Source organism: Globicephala melas, chromosome 2 (genome assembly GCF_963455315.2).
Source record: "Globicephala melas chromosome 2, mGloMel1.2, whole genome shotgun sequence".
NCBI classification, from domain to species: Eukaryota; Metazoa; Chordata; class Mammalia; order Artiodactyla; family Delphinidae; genus Globicephala; species Globicephala melas.
The window spans coordinates 4,133,572-4,154,586 of NC_083315.2; the positions used below are offsets into that span (position 1 = coordinate 4,133,572).

The 21,015-nt window shown below is 39.0% G+C and overlaps 1 protein-coding gene across 4 annotated transcripts in view; it reads right to left on the reverse strand.

Annotated features, from left to right (window-relative positions):
- CACNB2 (calcium voltage-gated channel auxiliary subunit beta 2) overlaps positions 1-21,015 on the reverse strand; it is a 403,112-nt gene that overhangs the window by 262,247 nt on the left and 119,850 nt on the right. The window contains exon 1 of one of the 4 annotated variants that reach the window (XM_060292032.2): positions 6,893-7,172. The exons of the other annotated variants lie outside the window; for them this stretch is intronic. Coding sequence (XP_060148015.1) covers positions 6,893-6,940 — 48 coding nt within the window. The 5' untranslated portion in view covers positions 6,941-7,172. Of the gene's footprint in view, positions 1-6,892; positions 7,173-21,015 lie in introns of those variants that run through there. 4 annotated transcript variants of the gene reach the window in all.

Consider the following 21,015-nt stretch of genomic DNA (forward strand, 5'->3'; position numbering starts at 1 on the left):
AAGTGGTTGCCAGGGGCTGGGGGGTGAGGGAAATAGGGAGAGGCTGGTAATAGAGTACAAGCTTTCAGCTCTAAGATGAATAAGCTCTGTGGAGCTAATGAATAACATGGTGACCTGAGTTGATAACACTGTACTGTAGAATTGAAATTTGCCAAAAAGAGAGTGTAACTTGAATGTTCTCATCAAAAAAAAGAAAAAAGATAAATATGTGATGGATGATGTGTTAATTAACTAGATGGAAGGAATCTTTTACGATGTAGACAATTTTTTTTTTTTTTTTTTGTGGTACGCAGGCCTCTCACTGTTGTGACCTCTCCCGTTGCAGAGCACAGGCTCCGGATGCGCAGGCTCAGCGGCCATGGCTCACGGGCCCAGCCGCTCCGCGGCATGTGGGATCTTCCTGGACCGGGGCCCGAACCCGTGTCCCCTGCATCGGAAGGCGGACTCTCAACCACTGCGCCACCAGGGAAGCCCACACGATGTAGACATTTATCAAATCATCACGAGGTACGCTTTAAATATCTCATAATTTTATTTGTCAATTATACCTCAGAAAAACTGAAAAAAATTTTAAATGCTATCTTCCTAAAAATAAGTACATAAACAAAACTGCCTCTCCAGTGGGAAGAAAAGCATTGAGTGACAAAGGGATGAGCTAAGAACACTCGAAAGCAACTAGAGGGTCCCACGTCTCTGAAAATTCAGCAACAAGCTTATTTTCAGTACACGCCCAGAGGTTGCAAACTGCTAACTGAACTTCACCTCCCCCCTCTGCACTGCTTAACACTTACAGGCCTGCTCATCTTTCTCATTTTCTATTAATAAAATGTCCTCATGTACTGAAGCGTATAATTAAAGCAAAACTTAAAGCTCTGAAAAAAATGAAGTCGTCAAGTAGCATTTTTATTGTGAAATATCTTAAATACTCATGGCCGTCATTTCTGAAGCTGTGGCCTACTGCTCTGATGTAAGCACTTACCGTCTAAGGATATTTTCACTTCCTAGAAAGAGGCACATGAATTCAAATTTTTTTTAGAATTAATGCCACTTGACAAATTTGAAGGATGGAATTAAGGGTTTTAATAGGGCCAAAATTAAAAACTATCAAAAGCACATGCAGTCCCAAATGTTGAGAAAATACCTTTAAGAGTAGGCCAGGCAAAATATGTATAAATTTGACTTTTCAAGACACAGGTTTTATAAGCCAAATAGTACCCTTCAAGGATATCTTAAGACATGGCTGGAAAAGCACCACGTTATTTAAGGTATATAATATATAAATATGGGTGCAATATATACGTATGTATATATATACACCTATATTAAAACCACTAATGCATATGAACCTTATTCCTTTATCTGTTGGAGAACAAAATTGATGCCTCTCAAAACTCTTTAAAGAGTCTTTTGCCATAAAAATATATTTTCCAGAACATATATAATAAGTGTATAGCTTAAACTGATTTCCCCTAATAAGACAATTATGATAATTTGGAAAAAAGTACGAATTGTGAGAAAAAAACTACAATTCATAAAATATATTACCTACAATTCTGCTAAGCAGAAGTCTCTATTACTGGCACTTTAGTACAATACTTCTCAAGCTCAACGACAATTGAGTTTTATACTCGAAAGCACTACAAAAATTTAGCATTAATTAAATTTAATTATAATCCCATTATTTAAATTTAGAACTACATTCCAAACAAGATGCACAAAACGTGGCACGTGGAATAAAAATAAATTTCAGTTTGAATCTCAGCTTGGCCCCATCAGATCCTGTGGCCTGTGGCGATACAGTTTACTTCTCTCGTCTGAAGTTTTCTCATCTATAAAATGGTGTTATCATCACCTGCCTTGTTTTTTTGTACTCTTAAACACTGTGGTAACATCACATGACACAATGGGCCTAGAAGTATTTTGTGATGGATAAAGAACATGTGGTGTGTATGTGTGTGTTTGTATATGTGTGTGTGTGTGTATATATACACACACATACATACAATGGAATATTACTCAGACATGAAATGTTGCCATTTGCAGCAACATGGATGAACCTGGCGGGTGTTATGCTCAGTGAAATAAGTCAGACAAAGACAAACACTGTGTTATCACTTACATGCGGAATCTAAAAAATGAAAGAAACGAGTGAATATAACAAAGCAGAAAGAGACTTACAGAGAACAAACCAGTGGTTACCAGTGGGGAGAGGGAAGTGGGGAGGGAAAATAAAAGAGTAGGGGACTAAGGGGCACAAACTACTACATATAAAATAAATAAGCTACAAGGATATATGGTCTAGCACAGGGAATATAGACCATATTTTATAATAACTTTAAATGAAGTATAATCTATAAAAATATTGAATCACTATGTTGTATGCCTAAAACTAATATAATATTGTAAATCAACTATACTTCCACGTTAAAAAGAGCAGTTATCTACCATTTTCCTCCCTAACGTCCCCTCCTACTCTCTTCCTATAGTTTCTCCATCTCATGATCCGGTAGGGGCTGACAAACAACATTTCAGTTTTTTAAAAAACTTTTTTATTGAAGTATAGTTGATTTACGATGTTGTAGCACAACATTTCACTTTATTTATTTTTGTTTTTTTTTTTTGTTTTCTTTGGTTTGTTTTTGTCAACATTTCATTTTAACTTTCAAAAAAAACCCTTCAAGCTTGCCCTATTTTCCCGATTATACAGATGAGAAAGCTGAGACTAAGAAAAAAAAAAAAAAAAGCAACTCCCCACTATCATGCAGTAAATAAACAAGAACACCAAGAATCCAACCTAGATTGGCCTGATTCCACATTCTAATTATGTCTGTATATACCATTTTGTCTCTAGTCATTTTATTATGCTAACCATCAATACCTTTTTCCTTGTATGTCCGTTTTTGAACAAAAAACCTCAAAAGACAGAAAGTCTAACAGAAAAAGAATCCAGAGACTCAAACAGGGACTTCCCTGGTGGGCCAGTGGTTAAGAAACCGCCTTCCAATGCAGGGGACGCGGGTTTGACCCCTGGTCAGGGAACGAAGATCCCACATGCCATCGGGCGACTAAGCCCGTGCGCCACAACTACTGAGCCTGTGCTCTAGAGCCTGCGTGCTGCAACGAAAGATCCTGCATGCCGCAACGAAGCTCCCACGTGCCACAACTAAGACCCGACGCAGCCAAATAAATAAATATTAAAAAAAAAAATCTTCAAAATCTCTACTGTATGAAAATTCCAAAATATATTAAAAGAAAAGAAAAAGAGAGACTCAAACAGGTACTTCACAAAAGAGGCTATCCAACTGGCCAACAAATATATAAAGAAGGTACTTGATTTCAATAGTCATCAGAGAAACACCAAGTCAAACCATACATGGGGTACTTGGACACATTTACCAGACTGGCTAAAATGTAGAAGGCAACATCAAGTTTTGGTGAGGCACTGCTGGTGAGAGTGTAAATCGACTGAACCACTTTGGAAAGCTCTTTCCCAGTACTGACTTAAGCTGAATATATGTATAAGCCCCACGACTTGGCAATTTCATTCCTAGTTTATATCTAACAGAAATGCATACGTAAGCATCAATAAAAGAATATGGTACAAACATTTATAACAGCAGTATTTACAATAGCTCCTGACTGGAGACTCCCCAAATGCATCTCAACAGTATGGAAAATTAAATTATGGTCTAGTCACATAATGGACTGCTATACAGCCATGAGAGCAGACTACTGCTGTAATTTAGTGCAATCACATAGGTTAATCTCATAAATAAAATGCTAATAACATCAGCTGAACAAAAAATACATATGGAATGAGTCCATCTGTATAAAATTCAGAAACAGGAAAAAGCCAAATTGGGGGTACCGTGGAGGAGGGGGGAGCTGATTGGTGAGTGCAAGGTAGGATGAGAGTTCTGACATTGCTTGGTTTCTTGATTTTCGTGTTGGTTACACAAACTTGCTCACTCTGAGAACTTTCATCAAACTCAACACTTAAGATTTCTGCACTTTTCTGCATGTGTGCTATCCTTCAATAGAGTTTACCCCAAAACAGTTAGTATCAATCTCTGCTCCCCCAAAGCATGGAAATGTCAATATTTTAGACGTGTTGCACAGAGATGCACACAGAACTTATCAAGCTTCTAGATCCTTTTAAGTGTAGGAGTATTTATTCAGCTGACAGACTTTCATGTCATTTAATAAAATAAAAATAGCAGGACAGTTGAGATAAAAGTAGGAATTACGTCTAAGATGCGAAGCTGGGTTCTAAAAGAATGATTGTTTGGTATAAATAAAATAACGAAGACTAGCTCTTGAGTTCAAATACTCAATAATGCCAAAAAGAGAGGCTTATGAATTGCGTCTTACAGAGAACAAGAGGGGCCACAGCCTACAGGGCGCTCATGGGACAATTTCTGAATATGAAGGCAATGTGACGTGAGTTAGGGGAGGGCGCCTAATAAAGGTGACAGCCACGGAAGGTAAAAACCTAGAAACAAAAGGACTATGGAATATGTACATGACTTTATTCAGAACCCACAGAACTTTCATATTCTTTCTGAGAGACGATGTGAGACTAGGAAGAATCCTTGAGAAAACTGTCGTACTAAAAAAAGGTATAAGAACTAGTGGATGGTTACACATAGACCGTGCCAACTGAATTATATGTTATACCTCGTACGTATATATATATTTTTATATATATACCCGCTATTAATTCCTAAACTTTAGTTGGCATTTAGTACTAGCCTGATCTAAGTTATCACTCCATCAAATTGATGACAAATTGGAGAAAGGACACTGAGACAGTCCACTTAATGGACAAGGCCCCCATCACTTGTGCTACACATGGGTTTGGGCACCCTTTGCCCTGCTGTCTACCTGTTTATTCACCGAGCAGCTTCCAGACTCCACGTGTTGTCTGCTTTGCAGTCAAACGAGAGTTCTCATTGCCAGATACATACTTAGAGGTTCTTTTCCTCCAAGGAAATGAAATATGTTTCAGATTTAACATACTACAGCGTTCGGTTGACTATCTATAAAGAAAACTGCAATCCACGTGTTAAACTACCAGAGAAAAGAGGCTGAAATAGCAGCAGGTGGGTTACAGGTTAGAGTTCCCAAGAGATAAATGTTCTAACATAAAGGAAGACCTGTTTCTAGTGACCAAGATATATGAATTTCTTTTATCTTTAAGGTATATTTGTGCTATATGGTTTGTAGTTCCTTCACCAAAACACAGGGTAAAAAAGTTTGAGAATTAGCAGATGAATCAAATCTTCTAACCTTTCAGTCAAGACTCCAGAGAGCACAGTTTATGCTGTCTCTTCTATTTGTTTACATGTTCAATGTCAGGAAAAGGACAAACATAAGTTGGGTGAAAAAAGACTGCTTTGTTTGAGGCTTTCTTTCAGAATTCCTCTAGCCAGCAGGCTACATAACAACAGATTTCCTCTAATTTATTGTATAAGAATAAACAGAAATATGAGACTATGGAATTATCAATCTTCATGAATCTATAAAAATACGGATTTTAAACTTCAAAGGATTTCTATTTTTAATTTAAGATTTTTCTTTATGTGGATAATTTTAGACTTTAGAAACTTTCTAATACTTATTCCCAAGTCCTATTAAAAAGCAATTAATTTTTCTACGGAAAAAAAAATCTATTTCTGCAGATGTTGTCTTTAAAAATCTTTGCTGGCTACCTCACTACTACATTTATTTCTCGCATGTCAACTGTTGCATTCAAAAGACAAATGACACTGAATAGATAACCGTTACAAAAATCTGTAAGTTAATGGGGCTTTTTACGCTTTTAATTATTTAATAAAATTGAATATTCTCTTTAAGATTTGATAGGAATGTAATTATCCCTTTCCCATCTTCCTGGTCTCCAACTTTATATTAGGTAGATTGTATCAGATTTTGACCTTGTTTGTCCTGGAAGTGTCACATATATCTCTTATAGCGGCCAGTTTTCCAAGGTCACAGATTTCTCTACACTATACCCTTAGGTATTGATTAGCTCTCTTTGTAGATTTTCGATTTGTTCTGCAGCCAGGAATCTCAGATCAGTGTTAAGCAATTCAGCACTGCAGTCTGTCCAGCCTGAATAAGCCTCTTGCTCGCTTTCACATCACTCCGTGAAAATCAACTAGCCACACGTAAGAGGAGGGTGAAAATAAAGTGAGCGTTTCCCCCCCCCCGAGCTTGTCAGCTAGCAGACTGTGCGGCATCTTTCAATTAGCATCCAATCATTTTAAGTAGTGATACTTCAGTGTTTGTGTAAGCCTGCCTTGTAGAATTTAATACTCAGACAGCCATTTTGCAAAACACAGCAGGTCCGTGAAATAAGGGCTATTTCAGTGAAAGAGTCATAGAATGATAAAGCTGCTGTACATGCTGGCGTAACTGCAACAGCTGTGTCATCCATCTCCTATTTTTCTAAAGCTGTTCAAAACAGGATTTAAAGGGAGCTTCTGTGGCTATCTTTAATTTGACAAACTCCGTGGTATTTCTCCCTAAAAAAAGATTCTTTTCATGCCATAATTCAAAGATGAAAACAGGACTCTACGTAAAAGAGAATATCAACTGGTTTGAACTGATACAGACCTCTGAGACAATGCACTTCCCAAGCGATCCCAGGGCAAGTTATTTTCGACCTTATCCAAGTAACACCGCACGAAAGATACATAAAAAAAAATCTCCGGAGAAACTCAGAATCTCCGATACCTCAGGTGGCTTGAAAACTCGTTGTACAAATGGTTGATTGTCTGACTGATCCCCAGCACGGGGATTAAAAACATCTGAAAGAGGCACCACGCACCAGACAGACACGAATAGTATTTTCAGCCCCTAGCTGCAACGTACAGCAACAGAAACTTACATAGGACACCCGGGCTCGCCTCCGGTGCACCAGCCCACAGCACTGCATGAAGAGCCGTGCAGAACGCAGTCAGCGTGTGGCTTCACCAAGCTGCACTGTACCTCCTCTTTTGAGCAGACCCACTGTCCATTTCTTCCCACCTTCCACTCCCAGGTAGGAGGCACGGGCAAATCAACACTTAGCTTCTGCCTCCCAGGTAGTTTCTAAAGATACCGCTGTTCCTGCGGGCATGCCCAAACTTTGTTCTTCCCTGTTTTTCTTTGCTCGGGAATCCGATCTCTTCTGCTTCAGGGAAGAAACTGACCAGAAATCTACCCAAAGTATCATTTATTTTCCTGAAATGACTATGGCTAACATACAGTTGTGACGGTCTGGATCATTAGAGTTTCTTGGCAACGTTTTGACGGTAGCCATTCTCACCTGGGGAGATTTTCAAGGAGCAGAGCATCTTTGCCTTTCACAAGCCGGCAGTCTCCTGCTTCGTTACAAGAGGAGGCCTACTCCTGATACACTGCCCCTAACCCTCTGAGAACGCAGCTGCTCTGCCATTACTGCCTTGAAGCCTCCACACACTGGCAGCAGCATCCTTGCTTCAGTGTTGCCTCCGTATCACTTTGGCCATATCTGATCTGTGATTTCTCCCTCCTCCCTTTCCTCTGGAAAATAACAGAGTCTAGACTTTAATTCACTCCAGATTCCTAGGACTACAGGACCAGCCTCCAAATTGTCAGACGCTTCATCTTGCAGTACGGGTTTCACATGAATTGTAGGAAGGACTGGCCTCAGGACCCAACTCACTCAGCCACTACAGCTACACAGGTTTTTGTGTGCTTTTTATTTTTGCTCACTGCCAAATACTCATTTTCTACGTGAAAGCACATTAAATAAACATAAGTCCGGCAAAAGCAAATCTGATCTGAGTCAGACTGCATTCGTTAATTAGCTAATATATCACCTATGATTAAATACAAGAAACTCAATAAGCCTGCTTTCCAAGCCCCAGATCTCACAAATGAATACTCCTCGTAAGCTGTAAGCTGTGCTTTACATCTTTTTTCTAAAGACACAGTTTGCAGAGAGGGAGCTGATCGCAACATTCTTTCTAAAAGGCCTTGTACATGTCACACCTGAAAAGATGAATGATTAAGGCATTTGGGGATAAAACTATTAGTTTATATGGTATCAACCATTCTAATATGCAATGGTTTATACAGCCACAGCTATTGCTCCACATTTGTCCCCATGCCCACACGTCATTCCATATGCTGTTGCCACCGGAGAAGATATTTTAACTATTTCACGTCACAGATTGAGATCACACACCATTATGTTCTTTAGGCCCATGGAAAGTGCAAACCCATGAATTCTCAGCACTTTACCATTCTTTCCTGAAAACCTGTGATTTAAAGTAACAACTCTTATTATTATTCATAGTCTAACAGGCTGAGCTGAAAAACCCTGCCTTAGTTCAATGTTCTTATTTGACTAATAAAAGAACTGAGGCCCAAATGGTCGAGTGCTTTGTCTGTAAGTAACATAAGCAGTCATATTACTAATATCTAGTAATTCATAGAATTGGAATAGTCTGTGAAAATTCTATGGTTTTTATCCTATACTGATTAACCTCCCACACAGCTTAAGATCCAAAACGGAATCATGGATAGGCTATGGACAGTAAGGTTCCTTTTGGGATTACATCAGGAACCCAGAGGAAAATAAAATTTTTGAATCAGGTTGTAAATTTGCCTTTTCAAGTAAGTCCTGGAAAAAATTCAACATTTCCTGGACCACACAAGATTGATTTCTAGTAAGCAGGATATCACTTTGGTTTTTGAAATCAACTTTAGTGAGAAATACAGCAAGTAATATAAGAGAACACATCATTCAAATTCAAGCTTTTTCTTAAGACCCCTTCATCACCCTCAGCCAGAACACATTTACTAGCATAACTGAATAAAAATAAAAACAAACTCAAAGTTAGAATAAGATGAAAGCATTGGAAACACGATCTCCTCTATGAATTTGATTTGGAATTCACTTAACGTCTTATCAACTGTGATATTATTATACACCATATGAGAGAGTTCCCCAGTTCATTAAAGAGTCCACTCATTTTGCCTTCCCAGAGTCCACAACAGGAGGCCAAGCACTGATTTGATTTGGCAAACATTTATCCAGCATCTTCTATTTGCTTTGGCACTGTCCTAGGTGCTGGGGATAGGACACGAATAAAACCACAGTTCATACCTGCCTCCAAGCACTTAGAACAAAACAGGGGAAAGAGAACACAGCATCTAAGCACTATGGGAACACTAATGACACAACTCCTACCTGTCTCTGGAAGGAATGCTGAAGGCTTAGCAAAGGTGGGAACTCTTGGGCTACTCTTTGCAGAGTGGGGAGAATTGCATCCAGTGGAAAAGGGGGCAGAAAGAATCCAGGGAAGGGGGCAGAAAATGCAAAAGCACAGAAGATTATGTACAGATTATATACAGAATAAATTCTGTTTATATAGAAGGTAAAGAAGAATGTATATAGATTCAGTATCTATGATACATTGAGACAACAGGGATTTACCCCAAATCTCTCCAACTGTACTGGTTTCTCCCCCAAATCCAGTCCCTATTCATCTCTCTATCCCTAGCACTTAGCGCAGTAACATAGACATGGTAGGTATGACAAAGATTTGGACTCCCCTCATCACACATTCTCTAGTTCATCTGAAGTAACAGAAATGGACCTGGGGCTGCTGGGCTAAGTTAGAGAAATATCTCAGCCTCCCTTGCAACTTGGTACAGCCATGTGACCGACACGTGTTCAACAGGATAGGAGCGGAAATGACACATGCCAACACCTTAGTCATGTGCCTTCCCCTTTCTCGTCTTCCCTTTCTTGCTGGCTTGAGTGGAGGTGCACTGCTGGCAGCTGGAATAGCCGACTATATGGAAGGATGCTGCATATTCAGCAGAAAAGAGCAACAAGACAGAAAGAGCCTGTGTCTTGTAGGACACAGTGTCGCTACCAAGGTACAGGTAGGACAGAGCTGCTACCAAGCCAGCTCTATATCACTTACACTTGGACTCTATTTTCTTTTTCTTTCTTTTTTTTTTTTTTGGTTAGTTTTCATTTGTTTTATTTTATTATTTTTTATCAAAATTTTAAATTGAAGTATAGTTGACTTACAATGTTGTTTTAATTTCTAACGTACAGCGAAGTGACTCAGTTATACATATACATATCTATTCTTTTTCAGATTCTTTTCCCATATAGGTTATTAAAGAGCATTGAGTACAGTTCCTTGTGCTCTACAGTACATAAAACAGAAACAAACTCCTATGCAGGCAGACCTCAGAGATATTGGGGGTTCGCTTCCAGATCACCACAATAAAACGAATATGGCAGCAAAGTTAGTCCCAGGAGTTTGTTGGTTTCCCAGTGCATATAAAAGTTATGTTAACACTACACTGTAGTCTGTTAAGTGTGCAATAGCATTATGTCTAAAAAGCAATGTACGTACCTTAATGAAAAATACTTTATTGCTAAAAAATGCTAACCAACATCTAAGCCTTCAGTGAGTCATAGTCGCAACATCAAAGATCGTTGATCATACGTCACCATTAACAGAATAATAATGAAAAAGTCTGAAATAAAGTGAGAATTATCAAAATGTGACACTGAGACACAAAGCAAATGCTGTTGGAAAAATGGCACCAATAGACTTGCAGGGTTGCCCCAAACCTTAAATTTGTAAAAACGCCGTATCTGTGAAGTGCAGTAAAATGAGGTCTGCCTGTATCGTTTAAGTCACTTTGAGTCTGACCCCAGTTATAGAAGCTAAACCTGTATTTAAAAGTACCTCATGGGACTTCCCTGGTGGCGCAGTGGTTAAGAATCTGCCTGCCAATGCAGGGGACACAGGTTCGAGTCCTGGCCCGGGAAGATCCCACATGCTGCGGAGCAACTAAGGCTGTGCGCCACAACTACTGAGCCTGCGCTCTAGAGCCCACGAACCACAACTACTGAGCCCACGTGCCACAACTACTGAGCCCGCACGCCTAGAGGCCATGCTCAGTGACGAGAAGCCACTGCAATGAGAAGCCCACGCACCACAACGAAGAGTAGCCCCCGCTCACCCCAACTAGAGAAAGCCCGTGCACAGCAATGAAGACCCAACACAGCCAAAAATAAATACATAAATAAATAAATTTATTTAAAAAGTACCTCAAAGCGTGTCTGGAATGAATGCTTAATTCACAGACGCTAAGATTGTTGAGGAGGCTGGGGAAGTAGGAGCAGGAAAAAGTGACAAGAAGCCAGGGGAGGGACAGGAGAACAGGCTGGGACTAGACCGTGAAGTTCCTTGAACGTCACAGCACAGAGTTCAGACTTTATCTTGAAGGACACACAGAACCACTGAAGCCTTTAAATGTGAAAATTTCTGTGGCTGTATTAAGAAATAGGAAAAAAAAAAACCACTCCATACTGTTAGTTTGTAAAAACTAGTCAATCGTTCTCTGTTAGTGAGAAATTTGAAGTTATTGAACTTCTGTAGTTGTCTGAAATAAATGTCTGTCTACTCAATAATGAAATCGAATCAAGTCAATAAAACTAGCTGTTTGGTTCACGCAGCCGAGTCGGAAACCTGATGAACTGTTAAATTTGCCAGGTTGTTAACATGCAAGATATATTGAAAGTAGAATATTACAAAATGACAACAAGAGGTAGAGTAACACAAGCAACACATTCAATATAATTACAGAGAAATGCCTGTGATCTCAGCGTCAGGAATTTTAAAAGTCCCAAGAGATTTATTTCTGGGTCGTCTTTATAAAGGATGAGAATTCAAGTTTATTTACGACTCACTTTCTACATTACTAGTAGTTATGAGGGAAAAAGTACACAGAGGGTGTTGAACAGGATAGAGCGCTTCCTTGGAGCACTCTTTGATGACAAAGAATGAAACTGTATCTAGAGGAGCCTTTGGCAGAGCAGGTGAAGGTCTCTTGTCAGGGCTGATGCTGCCTGAGTGCTTACCGTTCTCTGGGGGGCTCTGGTTTCAGCAAACAAGAGCCCCTCCTCTCACAGACACTGCAGCCCATATACCTACTCACTGAACTCTTCCTTCAGAGTATGTTGTTATAACGGCAGCCATGCAGAGCCTAGTGTTCTTAAGTGCACCAAAAACTTCTCCACTAATTTTTATCTTTTTTTAATTTTTAATTAATTTTTTTTTTTTTTTTTTGCGGTACGCGGGCCTCTCACTGTTGTGGCCTCTCCCGTTGCGGAGCACAGGCTCCGGACGCGCAGGCTCAGCGGCCATGGCTCACGGCCCCAGCCGCTCCGCGGCACGTGGGATCTTCCCGGACCAGGGCCCGAACCTGTGTCCCCTGCATCAGCAGGCGGACTCTCAACCACTGCGCCACCAGGGAAGCTCTCTGTCCTGGTTTTTAGGAATTCACCAATTCCGAACTCATTGGCAGCATAGAGACCTATTTCTAGGCTTTTAAAAAAAATTTTATTCATTTATTTATTTATTTTTTGGCTGCACTGGGTCTTTGTTGCTGCATGCGGGACTTCTCTAGTTGTGGTGAGTGGGGCTTACTCTTCATTGCGATGCACGGACTTCTCATTGTGGTGGCTTCTCTTGTTGCAGAGCACGGGCTCTCGTGCGTGGGCTTCTGTAGTTGTGGCACGTGGACTCAGTAGTTGTGGCTCGTGGGCTCTAGAGCACAGGCTCAGTAGTTGTGGTGCACCAGCTTAGTTGCTCCGCGGCATGTGGGATCCTCCCGGACCGGGGCACGAACCCGTGTCCCCTGCATCAGCAGGCGGATCCCTAACCACTGCGCCACCAGGGAAGCCCTTAATTTTTAATTTTTAAAAAAGTTTAAAAAAGTTATTTATTTTTATTGAAGTGTAATTGATTTACAATGTTGTGGTAGTTTCAGGTACACAGCAAAGTGATTCAAATATATATGTATATATACATGTGTATGGATATTCATATACATATGTGTATGTATATGTATGTATACATATATGTTTTTTAATCGATCTTTATTGGAGTATAATTGCTTTACAATACTGTGTTAGTTTCTGCTGTACAACACAGTGCATCAGCCAGTGTATACATATGTCCCCATATCCCCTCCCTCTTGAGCCTCCCTCCCACCCTCCCTATCCCACCCTGCTAGGTCATCACAAAGCACCGAGCTGACCTCCCTGTGCTATGCGGCTGCTTCCCACTAGCTATCTATTTTACATTCAGTAGTGTATATATGTTGATGCTACTCTCACTTCGCCCCAGCTTACCCCTCCCACTCTGTGTCCTCAAGTCCATTCTCTGTATCTACATCTTTATGACTGCCCTGCAAGTAGGTTCATCAGAACCTTCTCTTTTTTTTTTATGATTCCATATATATGTGTTAGCATACGGTATTTGTCTTTCTCTTTCTGACTTGCTTCACTCTGTATGACAGACTCTAGGTCCATCCACCTCACTACAAATAACTCAGTTTCATTTCTTTTTATGGCTGAGTAATATTCCATTGTATATATGTGCCACATCTTCTTTATCCATTCATCTGTCGATGGACGTTTAGGGTGCTTCCACGTCCTGGCTATTGTAAACAGTCCTGCAATGAACATTATGGTACATGTCTCTTTTTGAATTACCGTTTTCTCAGGGTATATGCCCAGTAGTGGGACTGCTGGGTCATATGGTAGTTCTAGTTTTAGTTTTTTAAGGAACCTCCATGCTGTTCTCCATAGTGGCTGTATCAATTTACATTCCCACCAGCAGTGCAAGAGGGTTATCTTTTCACCACACCCCTTCCAGCATTTACTGTTTCTAGATTTTTTGATGATGGCCATTCTGACTCGTGTGAGATGATATCTCATTGTAGTTTTGATTTGCATTTCGCTAATAATTAGTGATGTTGAGCATCCTTTCATGTGTTTGTTGGCAATCTGTATATCTTCTTTGGAGAAATGTCTATTTGGGTCTTCTGCCCATTTTTGGATTGGGTCGTTTGTTTTTTTGATATTCAGCTGCATGATCTGCTTGTAAATTTTGGAGATTAATCCTTTGTCAGTTACTTCATTTGCAAATATTTGCTCCCATTCTGAGGGTTGTCTTTTGGTCTTGCTTATGGTTTCCTTTGCTGTGCAAAAGCTTTTAAGTTTAATTAAGTCCCATTTGTTTATTTATGTTTTTATTTCCATTATTCTAGGAGGTGGGTCAAAAAAGATCTTGCTGTGGTTTATGTCAAAGAAGTGTTCTTCTTATGTTTTCCTCTAAGAGTTTTATAGCGTCTGGCCTTACATCTTGGTCTTTCATCCATTTTGAGTTTATTTTTGTGCATGGTGTTAGGGAGTGTTCTCATTTCATTCTTTTACATGTAGCTGTCCAGTTTTCCCAGCACCACTTATTGAAGAGGCTGTCTCTTCTCCATTGTACGTTCTTGCCTCCGTTGACGTAAACTAGGTGACCATATGTGCGTGGATTTACCTCTGGGCATTCTATCATGTACCATTGATCTATATTTCTGTTTTTGTGCCAGTACCATACTGTCTTGATTACTGTAGCTTTGTGGTATAGTTTGAAGTTGGGGAGCCTGATTCCTCCGGCTCCGTTTTTCTTTCTCAATATTGCTTTGGCTATTTGCGGTCTTTTGTGTTTCCATACGAATTGTAAAATTTTTTGTTCTAATGCTGTGAAGAATGCCATTGGTAGTTTGATAGAGATTATACTGAAACTGTAGATTGCTTCGGGTGGTACAGTCATTTTCACAATATTGATTCTTCCAATCCAAGAACATGGTATATTTCTCCATCTGTTTATGTCATCTTTGATTTCTTTCATCAGTGTTTTATAGTTTTCTGAGTACAAGTCTTTCGCCTCCTTAGGCAGGTTTATTCCTAGGTATTTTATTCTTTTTGTTGCAATGGTAAATGGGAGGCTTTCCTTAATTTCTCTTTCTGATTTTTCATTGTTGGTGTACAGGAATGCCAGAGATTTCTGTGCACTAATTTTGTATCCTGCAACCTTACCAAATTCATTGATTAGTTCTAGTAGTTTTCTGGTGACATCTTTAGCATTTTCTATGTATAGTATCATGTCATCTGCAAACAGTGACAGTTTTACTTCTTCTTTTCCAATTTGTATTCCTTTTATTTTTCTTCTCTGACTGACGTGGCTGGGACTTCCAAAACAATGTTGAATAAAAGTGGCAAGAGTGGAACATCCTTGTCTTGTTCCTGATCTTAGTGGAAATGCTTTCAGTTTTTCTTCATTGAGTATGATGCTTGCTGTGGGTTTGTCATATACAGCCTTTATTATGTTGAGGTAGATTCCCTCTATGCCCACTTTCTGGAGAGCTTTTATCACAAATTGGTGTTGAATTTTGTCAAAAGCCTTCTCTGTATCTACTGAGATGATCATATGGTTTTCATTCCTTAATTTGTTAATATGGTGTACCACATTGATTGATTTGCGTATATTGAAGAATCCTTGCATTCCTGGGATAAATCCCACTTGATCATGGTGTATGATCCTTTTAATGTGCTGTTGGATTCTGTTTGCTAGTATTTTGTTCAGGATTTTTGCATCTATGTTCATCAGAGATATTGGTCTGAAATTTTCTTTTTTTGTGGTATCCTTTTCTGGTTTTGGTATCAGGGTGATGGTGGCTTTGGAGAATGAATTTGGGAGTGTTTCTCTCTCTGCAATTTTTTGGAAGAGTTTGAGAAGGATTGGTGTTAGCTCTTCTCTAAATGTTTGATAGAATTCGCCTGTGAAGCCATCTGGTCCTGGACTTTTGTTTGTTGGAAGATTATTAGTTACGGTTTCAATTTCATTACTTGTGATAGGTCTGTTTATATTTTCTAATTCTTCCTGGTTCAGTCTTGGAAATTGTACTTTTCCAAGAATTTGTCCATTTCTTCGTGGTTGTCCATTTTATTGGCATATAGTTGTTTGTAGTAGTCTCTTATAATCCTTTGTATTTCTGCAGTCTCAGTTGTGATTTCTCCTTTTTTGTTTCTAATTTTATTGATTTGCACCCTCTCCCTTTTTTTCTTGATGAGTCTTGCTAAGGGTTTATCAATTTTGTTTATCTTCTCAAAGAACCAGCTTTTAGGTTTATTGATCTTTGCTACTGTTTTTTTTTTTTTTGTTTCTATTTCATTTATTTCTCCTCTGATCTTTATGATTTCTTTCCTTCTACTGACTTTGGGTTTTCTTTGTTCTTCTTTCTCTAGTTGTTTTAAGTGTAGGGTTAGATTATTTATTTAAGATTTGTCTTGTTTCTTGAGGTGAGATTGAATTGCTATAAACTTCCCTCTTAGAACTGCTTTTGCTTCATCCCATATGTTTTGGGTCGTTGTGGTTCTATGTATTTGTTTTATTTCTTCAGTGATCTCTTGGTTATTTAGTAGCACAAAGTTTAGCCTCCATGTATTTATGTTTTTTACAGTTTTTTCCTGCAATTGATTTCCAATCTCATAGTGTTGTGGTCAGAAAAGATGCTTGATATGATTTCAATTTTCTTAAATTTTCTGAGGCTGATTTGTGCCCCAAGATGTGATCAATCCTTGAGAATGTTACGTGTGCACTTGAGAAGAAAGTGTATTCTGCCACTTTTGGGTGGAATGTTCTATAAACATCAATTAAATCTATCTGGTCTATTGTTTCATTTAAAGCATGTGTTTCCTTATTTATTTTCTGTTTGGATGATCTGTCCATTTGTGTAAGTGGGGTGTTAAAATCCCCTACTAGTATTGTGTTACTGTCGATTTCTCCTTTCATTGTTGTTAATATTTGTGTTATGTATTGAGGTGCTCCTGTGTTGGGTGCATAAACATTAGTAATTGTTATATCTTCTTCTTGGATTGATCCTTTGACCATTATGTAGTGTCCCTCCTTATCTCTTGTAACAATCTTTATTTTAGTCTATTTTATCTGATACGAGTATTGCTACTCCAGCTTTCTTTTGATTTCCACTTGCAAGGAATATCTTTTTCCATCCCTTCAATTTCAGTCTGTATGTGTCCCTAGGTCTGAAGTGGGTCTCTTGTAGACAGCATATATATGGGTCTTGTTTTTGTATCCATTCAGCCAGTCTGTGTCCTTTGGTTGGGGCATTTAATTCATTTACATTCAAGGTCATTATCAATATGTATGTTCCTATTACCATTTTCTCAATTGTTCTGGGTTTGTTTTTGTGGGTCTTTTTCTTGTGTTTCCCACCTAGAGAAGTTCCTTTAGCATTAGTTGTAAAGCTGGTTTGGTGGTGCTGAATTCTCTTAGTTTTTGCTTGTCTGAAAAGCTTTTGATTTCTTCATCAGATCTGAATGAGATCCTTGCTGGGTAGAGTAATCTTGGTTTTAAGTTTTTCTCTTTCATCACTTTAAGTATGTTCTGCCACTTCCTTCTGGTCTGCAGAGTTTCTGCTGAAATATCAGCTGATAACCTTATGGGGATTCCTTTGTATGTTATTTTTTGTTTTTCCCTTGCTGTTTTTAATATTTTTTCTTTTTCTTTTCTTTTTTTAACATCTTTATTGGAGTATAATTGCTTTACAGTGGTGTGTTAGTTTCTGCTTTATATCAAAGTGAATCAGTTATACACATACATATGTCCCCATATCTCTTCCCTCTTGCGTCTCCCTCCCTCCCACCCTCCCTATTCCACCCCTCTAGGTGGTCACAAAGCACCGAGTTGATCTCCCTGTGCTATGTGGCTGTTTCCCACTAGCTATCTATTTTAGGTTTGGTAGTGTATATATGTCCATGCCACTCTCTCACTTTGTCACAGCTTACCCTGCTCCCTCCCCATATCCTCAAGTCCATTCTCTAGTAGGTCAGTGTCTTTATTCCTGTCTTACCCCTAGGTCCTTCATGACATTTTTTTTCTTAGATTCCATATATATGTGTTAGCATACGGTATTTGTCTTTCTCTTTCTGACTTACTTCACTCTGTATGACAGACTCTAGGTCCATCCACCTCACTACAAATAACTCAATTTCGTTTCTTTTTATGGCTGAGTAATATTCCATTGTATTTATGTGCCACATGTTCTTTATCCATTCATCCGATGATGGACACTTAGGTTTTTTCCATCTTCTGGCTATTGTAAATAGAGCTGCAATGAACATTTTGGTACATGACTCTTTTTGAATTATGGTTTTCTCAGGGTATATGCCCAGTAGTGGGACTCCTGGGTCATACGGTAGTTCTATTTGTAGTTTTTTAAGGAACCTCCATACTGCTCTCCATAGTGGCTGTACCAATTCACATTCCCACCAGCAGTGCAAGAGGGTTCCCTTTTCTCCACACCCTCTGCAGCATTTATTGTTTCTAGATTTTTTGATGATGGCCATTCTGACTGGTATGAGATGATATCTCAATGTAGTTTTGATTTGCATTACTCTAATGATTAGTGATGTTGAGCATTCTTTCATGTGTTTGTTGGCAATCTGTATATCTTCTTTGGAGAAATGTCTATTAAGTTCTTCTGCCCATTTTTGGATTGGGCTGTTTGTTTTTTTGTTATTGAGCAGCATGAGCTGCTTGTAAATTTTGGAAATTAATCCTTTGTCAGTTGCTTCATTTGCAAATATTTTCTCCCATTCTGAGGGTTGTCTTTTGGTCTTGTTTATGGTTTCCTTTGCTGTGCAAAAGCTTTGAAGTTTCATTAGGTCCTATTTGTTTATTTTTGTTTTTATTTCCATTTCTCTAGGAGGTGGGTCAAAAGGGATCTTGCTGTGATTTATGTCATAGAGTGTTCTGCCTATGTTTTCCTCTAAGAGTTTGATGGTGTCTGGCCTTACATTTAGGTCTCTAATCCATTTTGAGTTTATTTTTGTGTATGGTGTTAGGGAGTGTTCTAATTTCACTCTTTTACATGTAGCTGTCCAGTTTTCCCAGCACCACTTATTGAAGAGTCTGTCTTTTCTCCACTGTATATTCTTGCCTCCTTTATCAAAGATAAGGTGACCATATGTGCGTGGGTTTATCTCTGGGCTTTCTATCCTGTTCCATTGATCTATATTTCTGTTTTTGTGCCAGTACCATAGTGCCTTGATCACTGTAGCTTTGTAGTATAGTCTGAAGTCACGGAGCCTGATTCCTCTAGCTCTGTTTTTCTTTCTCAAGATTGCTTTCTTTCTTCAATTTCTGACACAAACAGAAACATCAGAAAATTCCCTTCCCAGGCTCTCAGTTTCCTTATTTTCTCTTCCTCAACCTGCAACCCCCAGTCTTATATTTGGCAGATCTGCTTAATTTCTGTAGCTTTTTACTCTCTTTCAACCTTGAATACGCCAGACACATTCTCTTTATATTGGGAGGCAGAGGAATTGAGGAAGGAGAACGGGCAAGAGCATTTACGCGTTAAATTTTTCCATAAAACACTATTCTTTCAGAAAACACATTTGATCGATCAATTTCTTTCACTCACTATAGATCTAAGGAAATAGAACACGTATATAAGAAAGAAAACACTGACGCTTGGGTGGAAAAAGGCAAGACACACTATCCATGGTGTCATGCTTCATGAACAAATCTATGATGCTAACACGATAGAATATTTCACAGAAGCTATTTTGCTTTCCTGTTTGTTTGGAAAGACCAAGAAAGAAAAACACACATTTTCTCTGAAGTTGCCGTGAACCACTCATGATAGATTTGGGAATTCTGTGGCATATGTATAAACCACATATATATTTTATTGCCATCACCAATCTCTGACCAGCCCTACTATGCGATATATTACAAAACTGACAAGATGTCTTTTAAAAAGACATCTTTTTAAAAATCCTTGGGCTCCAGTGGAAAAGATAAAGAAGAATAAGAGTTAATATGCATTGACTCCTACCGAATGCCAGTCAATATTCTAAACTCTTGGTACGTGTATATTATCCTTTGATTTCCCTGAGAACCCTATGAGGTAAGTACTAGTTTGATCTCCATTTTCTGAACAAGGAAACTGAGGAACAATGAAGTTAAGTAAATTGCCCAATAAATGGCAGAGCCAGGATTTCTATCCAGGAGTTTGACTCCTGAGTCCACAGTCGTCCTATGCTCTCTATGAAAGGTTAAAAATTCTTTTTATAAACTGACCCTGGGGTTGTACACAATGATTACGTTAATTAACTAATCCAATCATACAAGACACTTCTCCACCAAGAGCTCAGTGGCTCCCCTACTGGTTTCCCAAATCGAACTTATCTTCCAGCAAAACATTCCCATCCTTGAACCGATTACTTTCTCTTTCATGCAAAATCTGAAATTTTACCCATTGGAAAATTCTTTTTCTATAACAAGTATCTTCTTACAAAAGCTAAACATCTTTTAGATATACAAGCTACAAGCCATTTACACAGGTTAAATTATTGAAAGCCTTAGTTTATATATCTATTTTTCTACCTATGTATTACTCATCTTGCTTCAGAAGTAATTTTAGGCAATTTACAAGAATAAATTTTAAAGTAACATTTAATTTGCATGAAAGAGAAGAAGGATTAAAAGAAAAAACAGAATGAAGACAGGGACACAAAATGCATCCCGTAATAATTGACGCACCGCCAACAAATGAGCCATGCGTTTGGCTCTAAGCTTTCTAGCAGCCAACTCAAAAAGGGAAACTCAGTCGGTTATATAATTTACTGTCCATGAGCTTCAAATAAACCAAATGCTCAAGAGAACGTCTCTGCTTGGCACTGACACTGGACCCTGAATTTTCCTGGAGGTCCCCATAAAAAGCAACATTGTTGGAAAGTGATAAAGAGTGCTCCCGACGGCGTCCTTATAGGAAATGCTACCATGGGTGGTAAAGGGATGCTTCTTAGACCGACCTTCCCTGGAAACTAAGTCTCCCACCACAGCGACGTTCAAGAAAATAATCCAGGGGAATCAGGGGAGGCTGGGCTCCACCAGATACCTCAACCCATACAGATGTGTCTTGATCCATGACTATTAACAGCAATAACGAGAAGAGTTAACATCTACTGATGCAGACGTGAGGAAGCACTATTCCTTTAATCCTCATACCAGCTCTGAGGAAGGTATGGTTATTATTTACCCCTGGGTTACAAAGGAGGAAACAGACAAGAGTTTAGGTCCC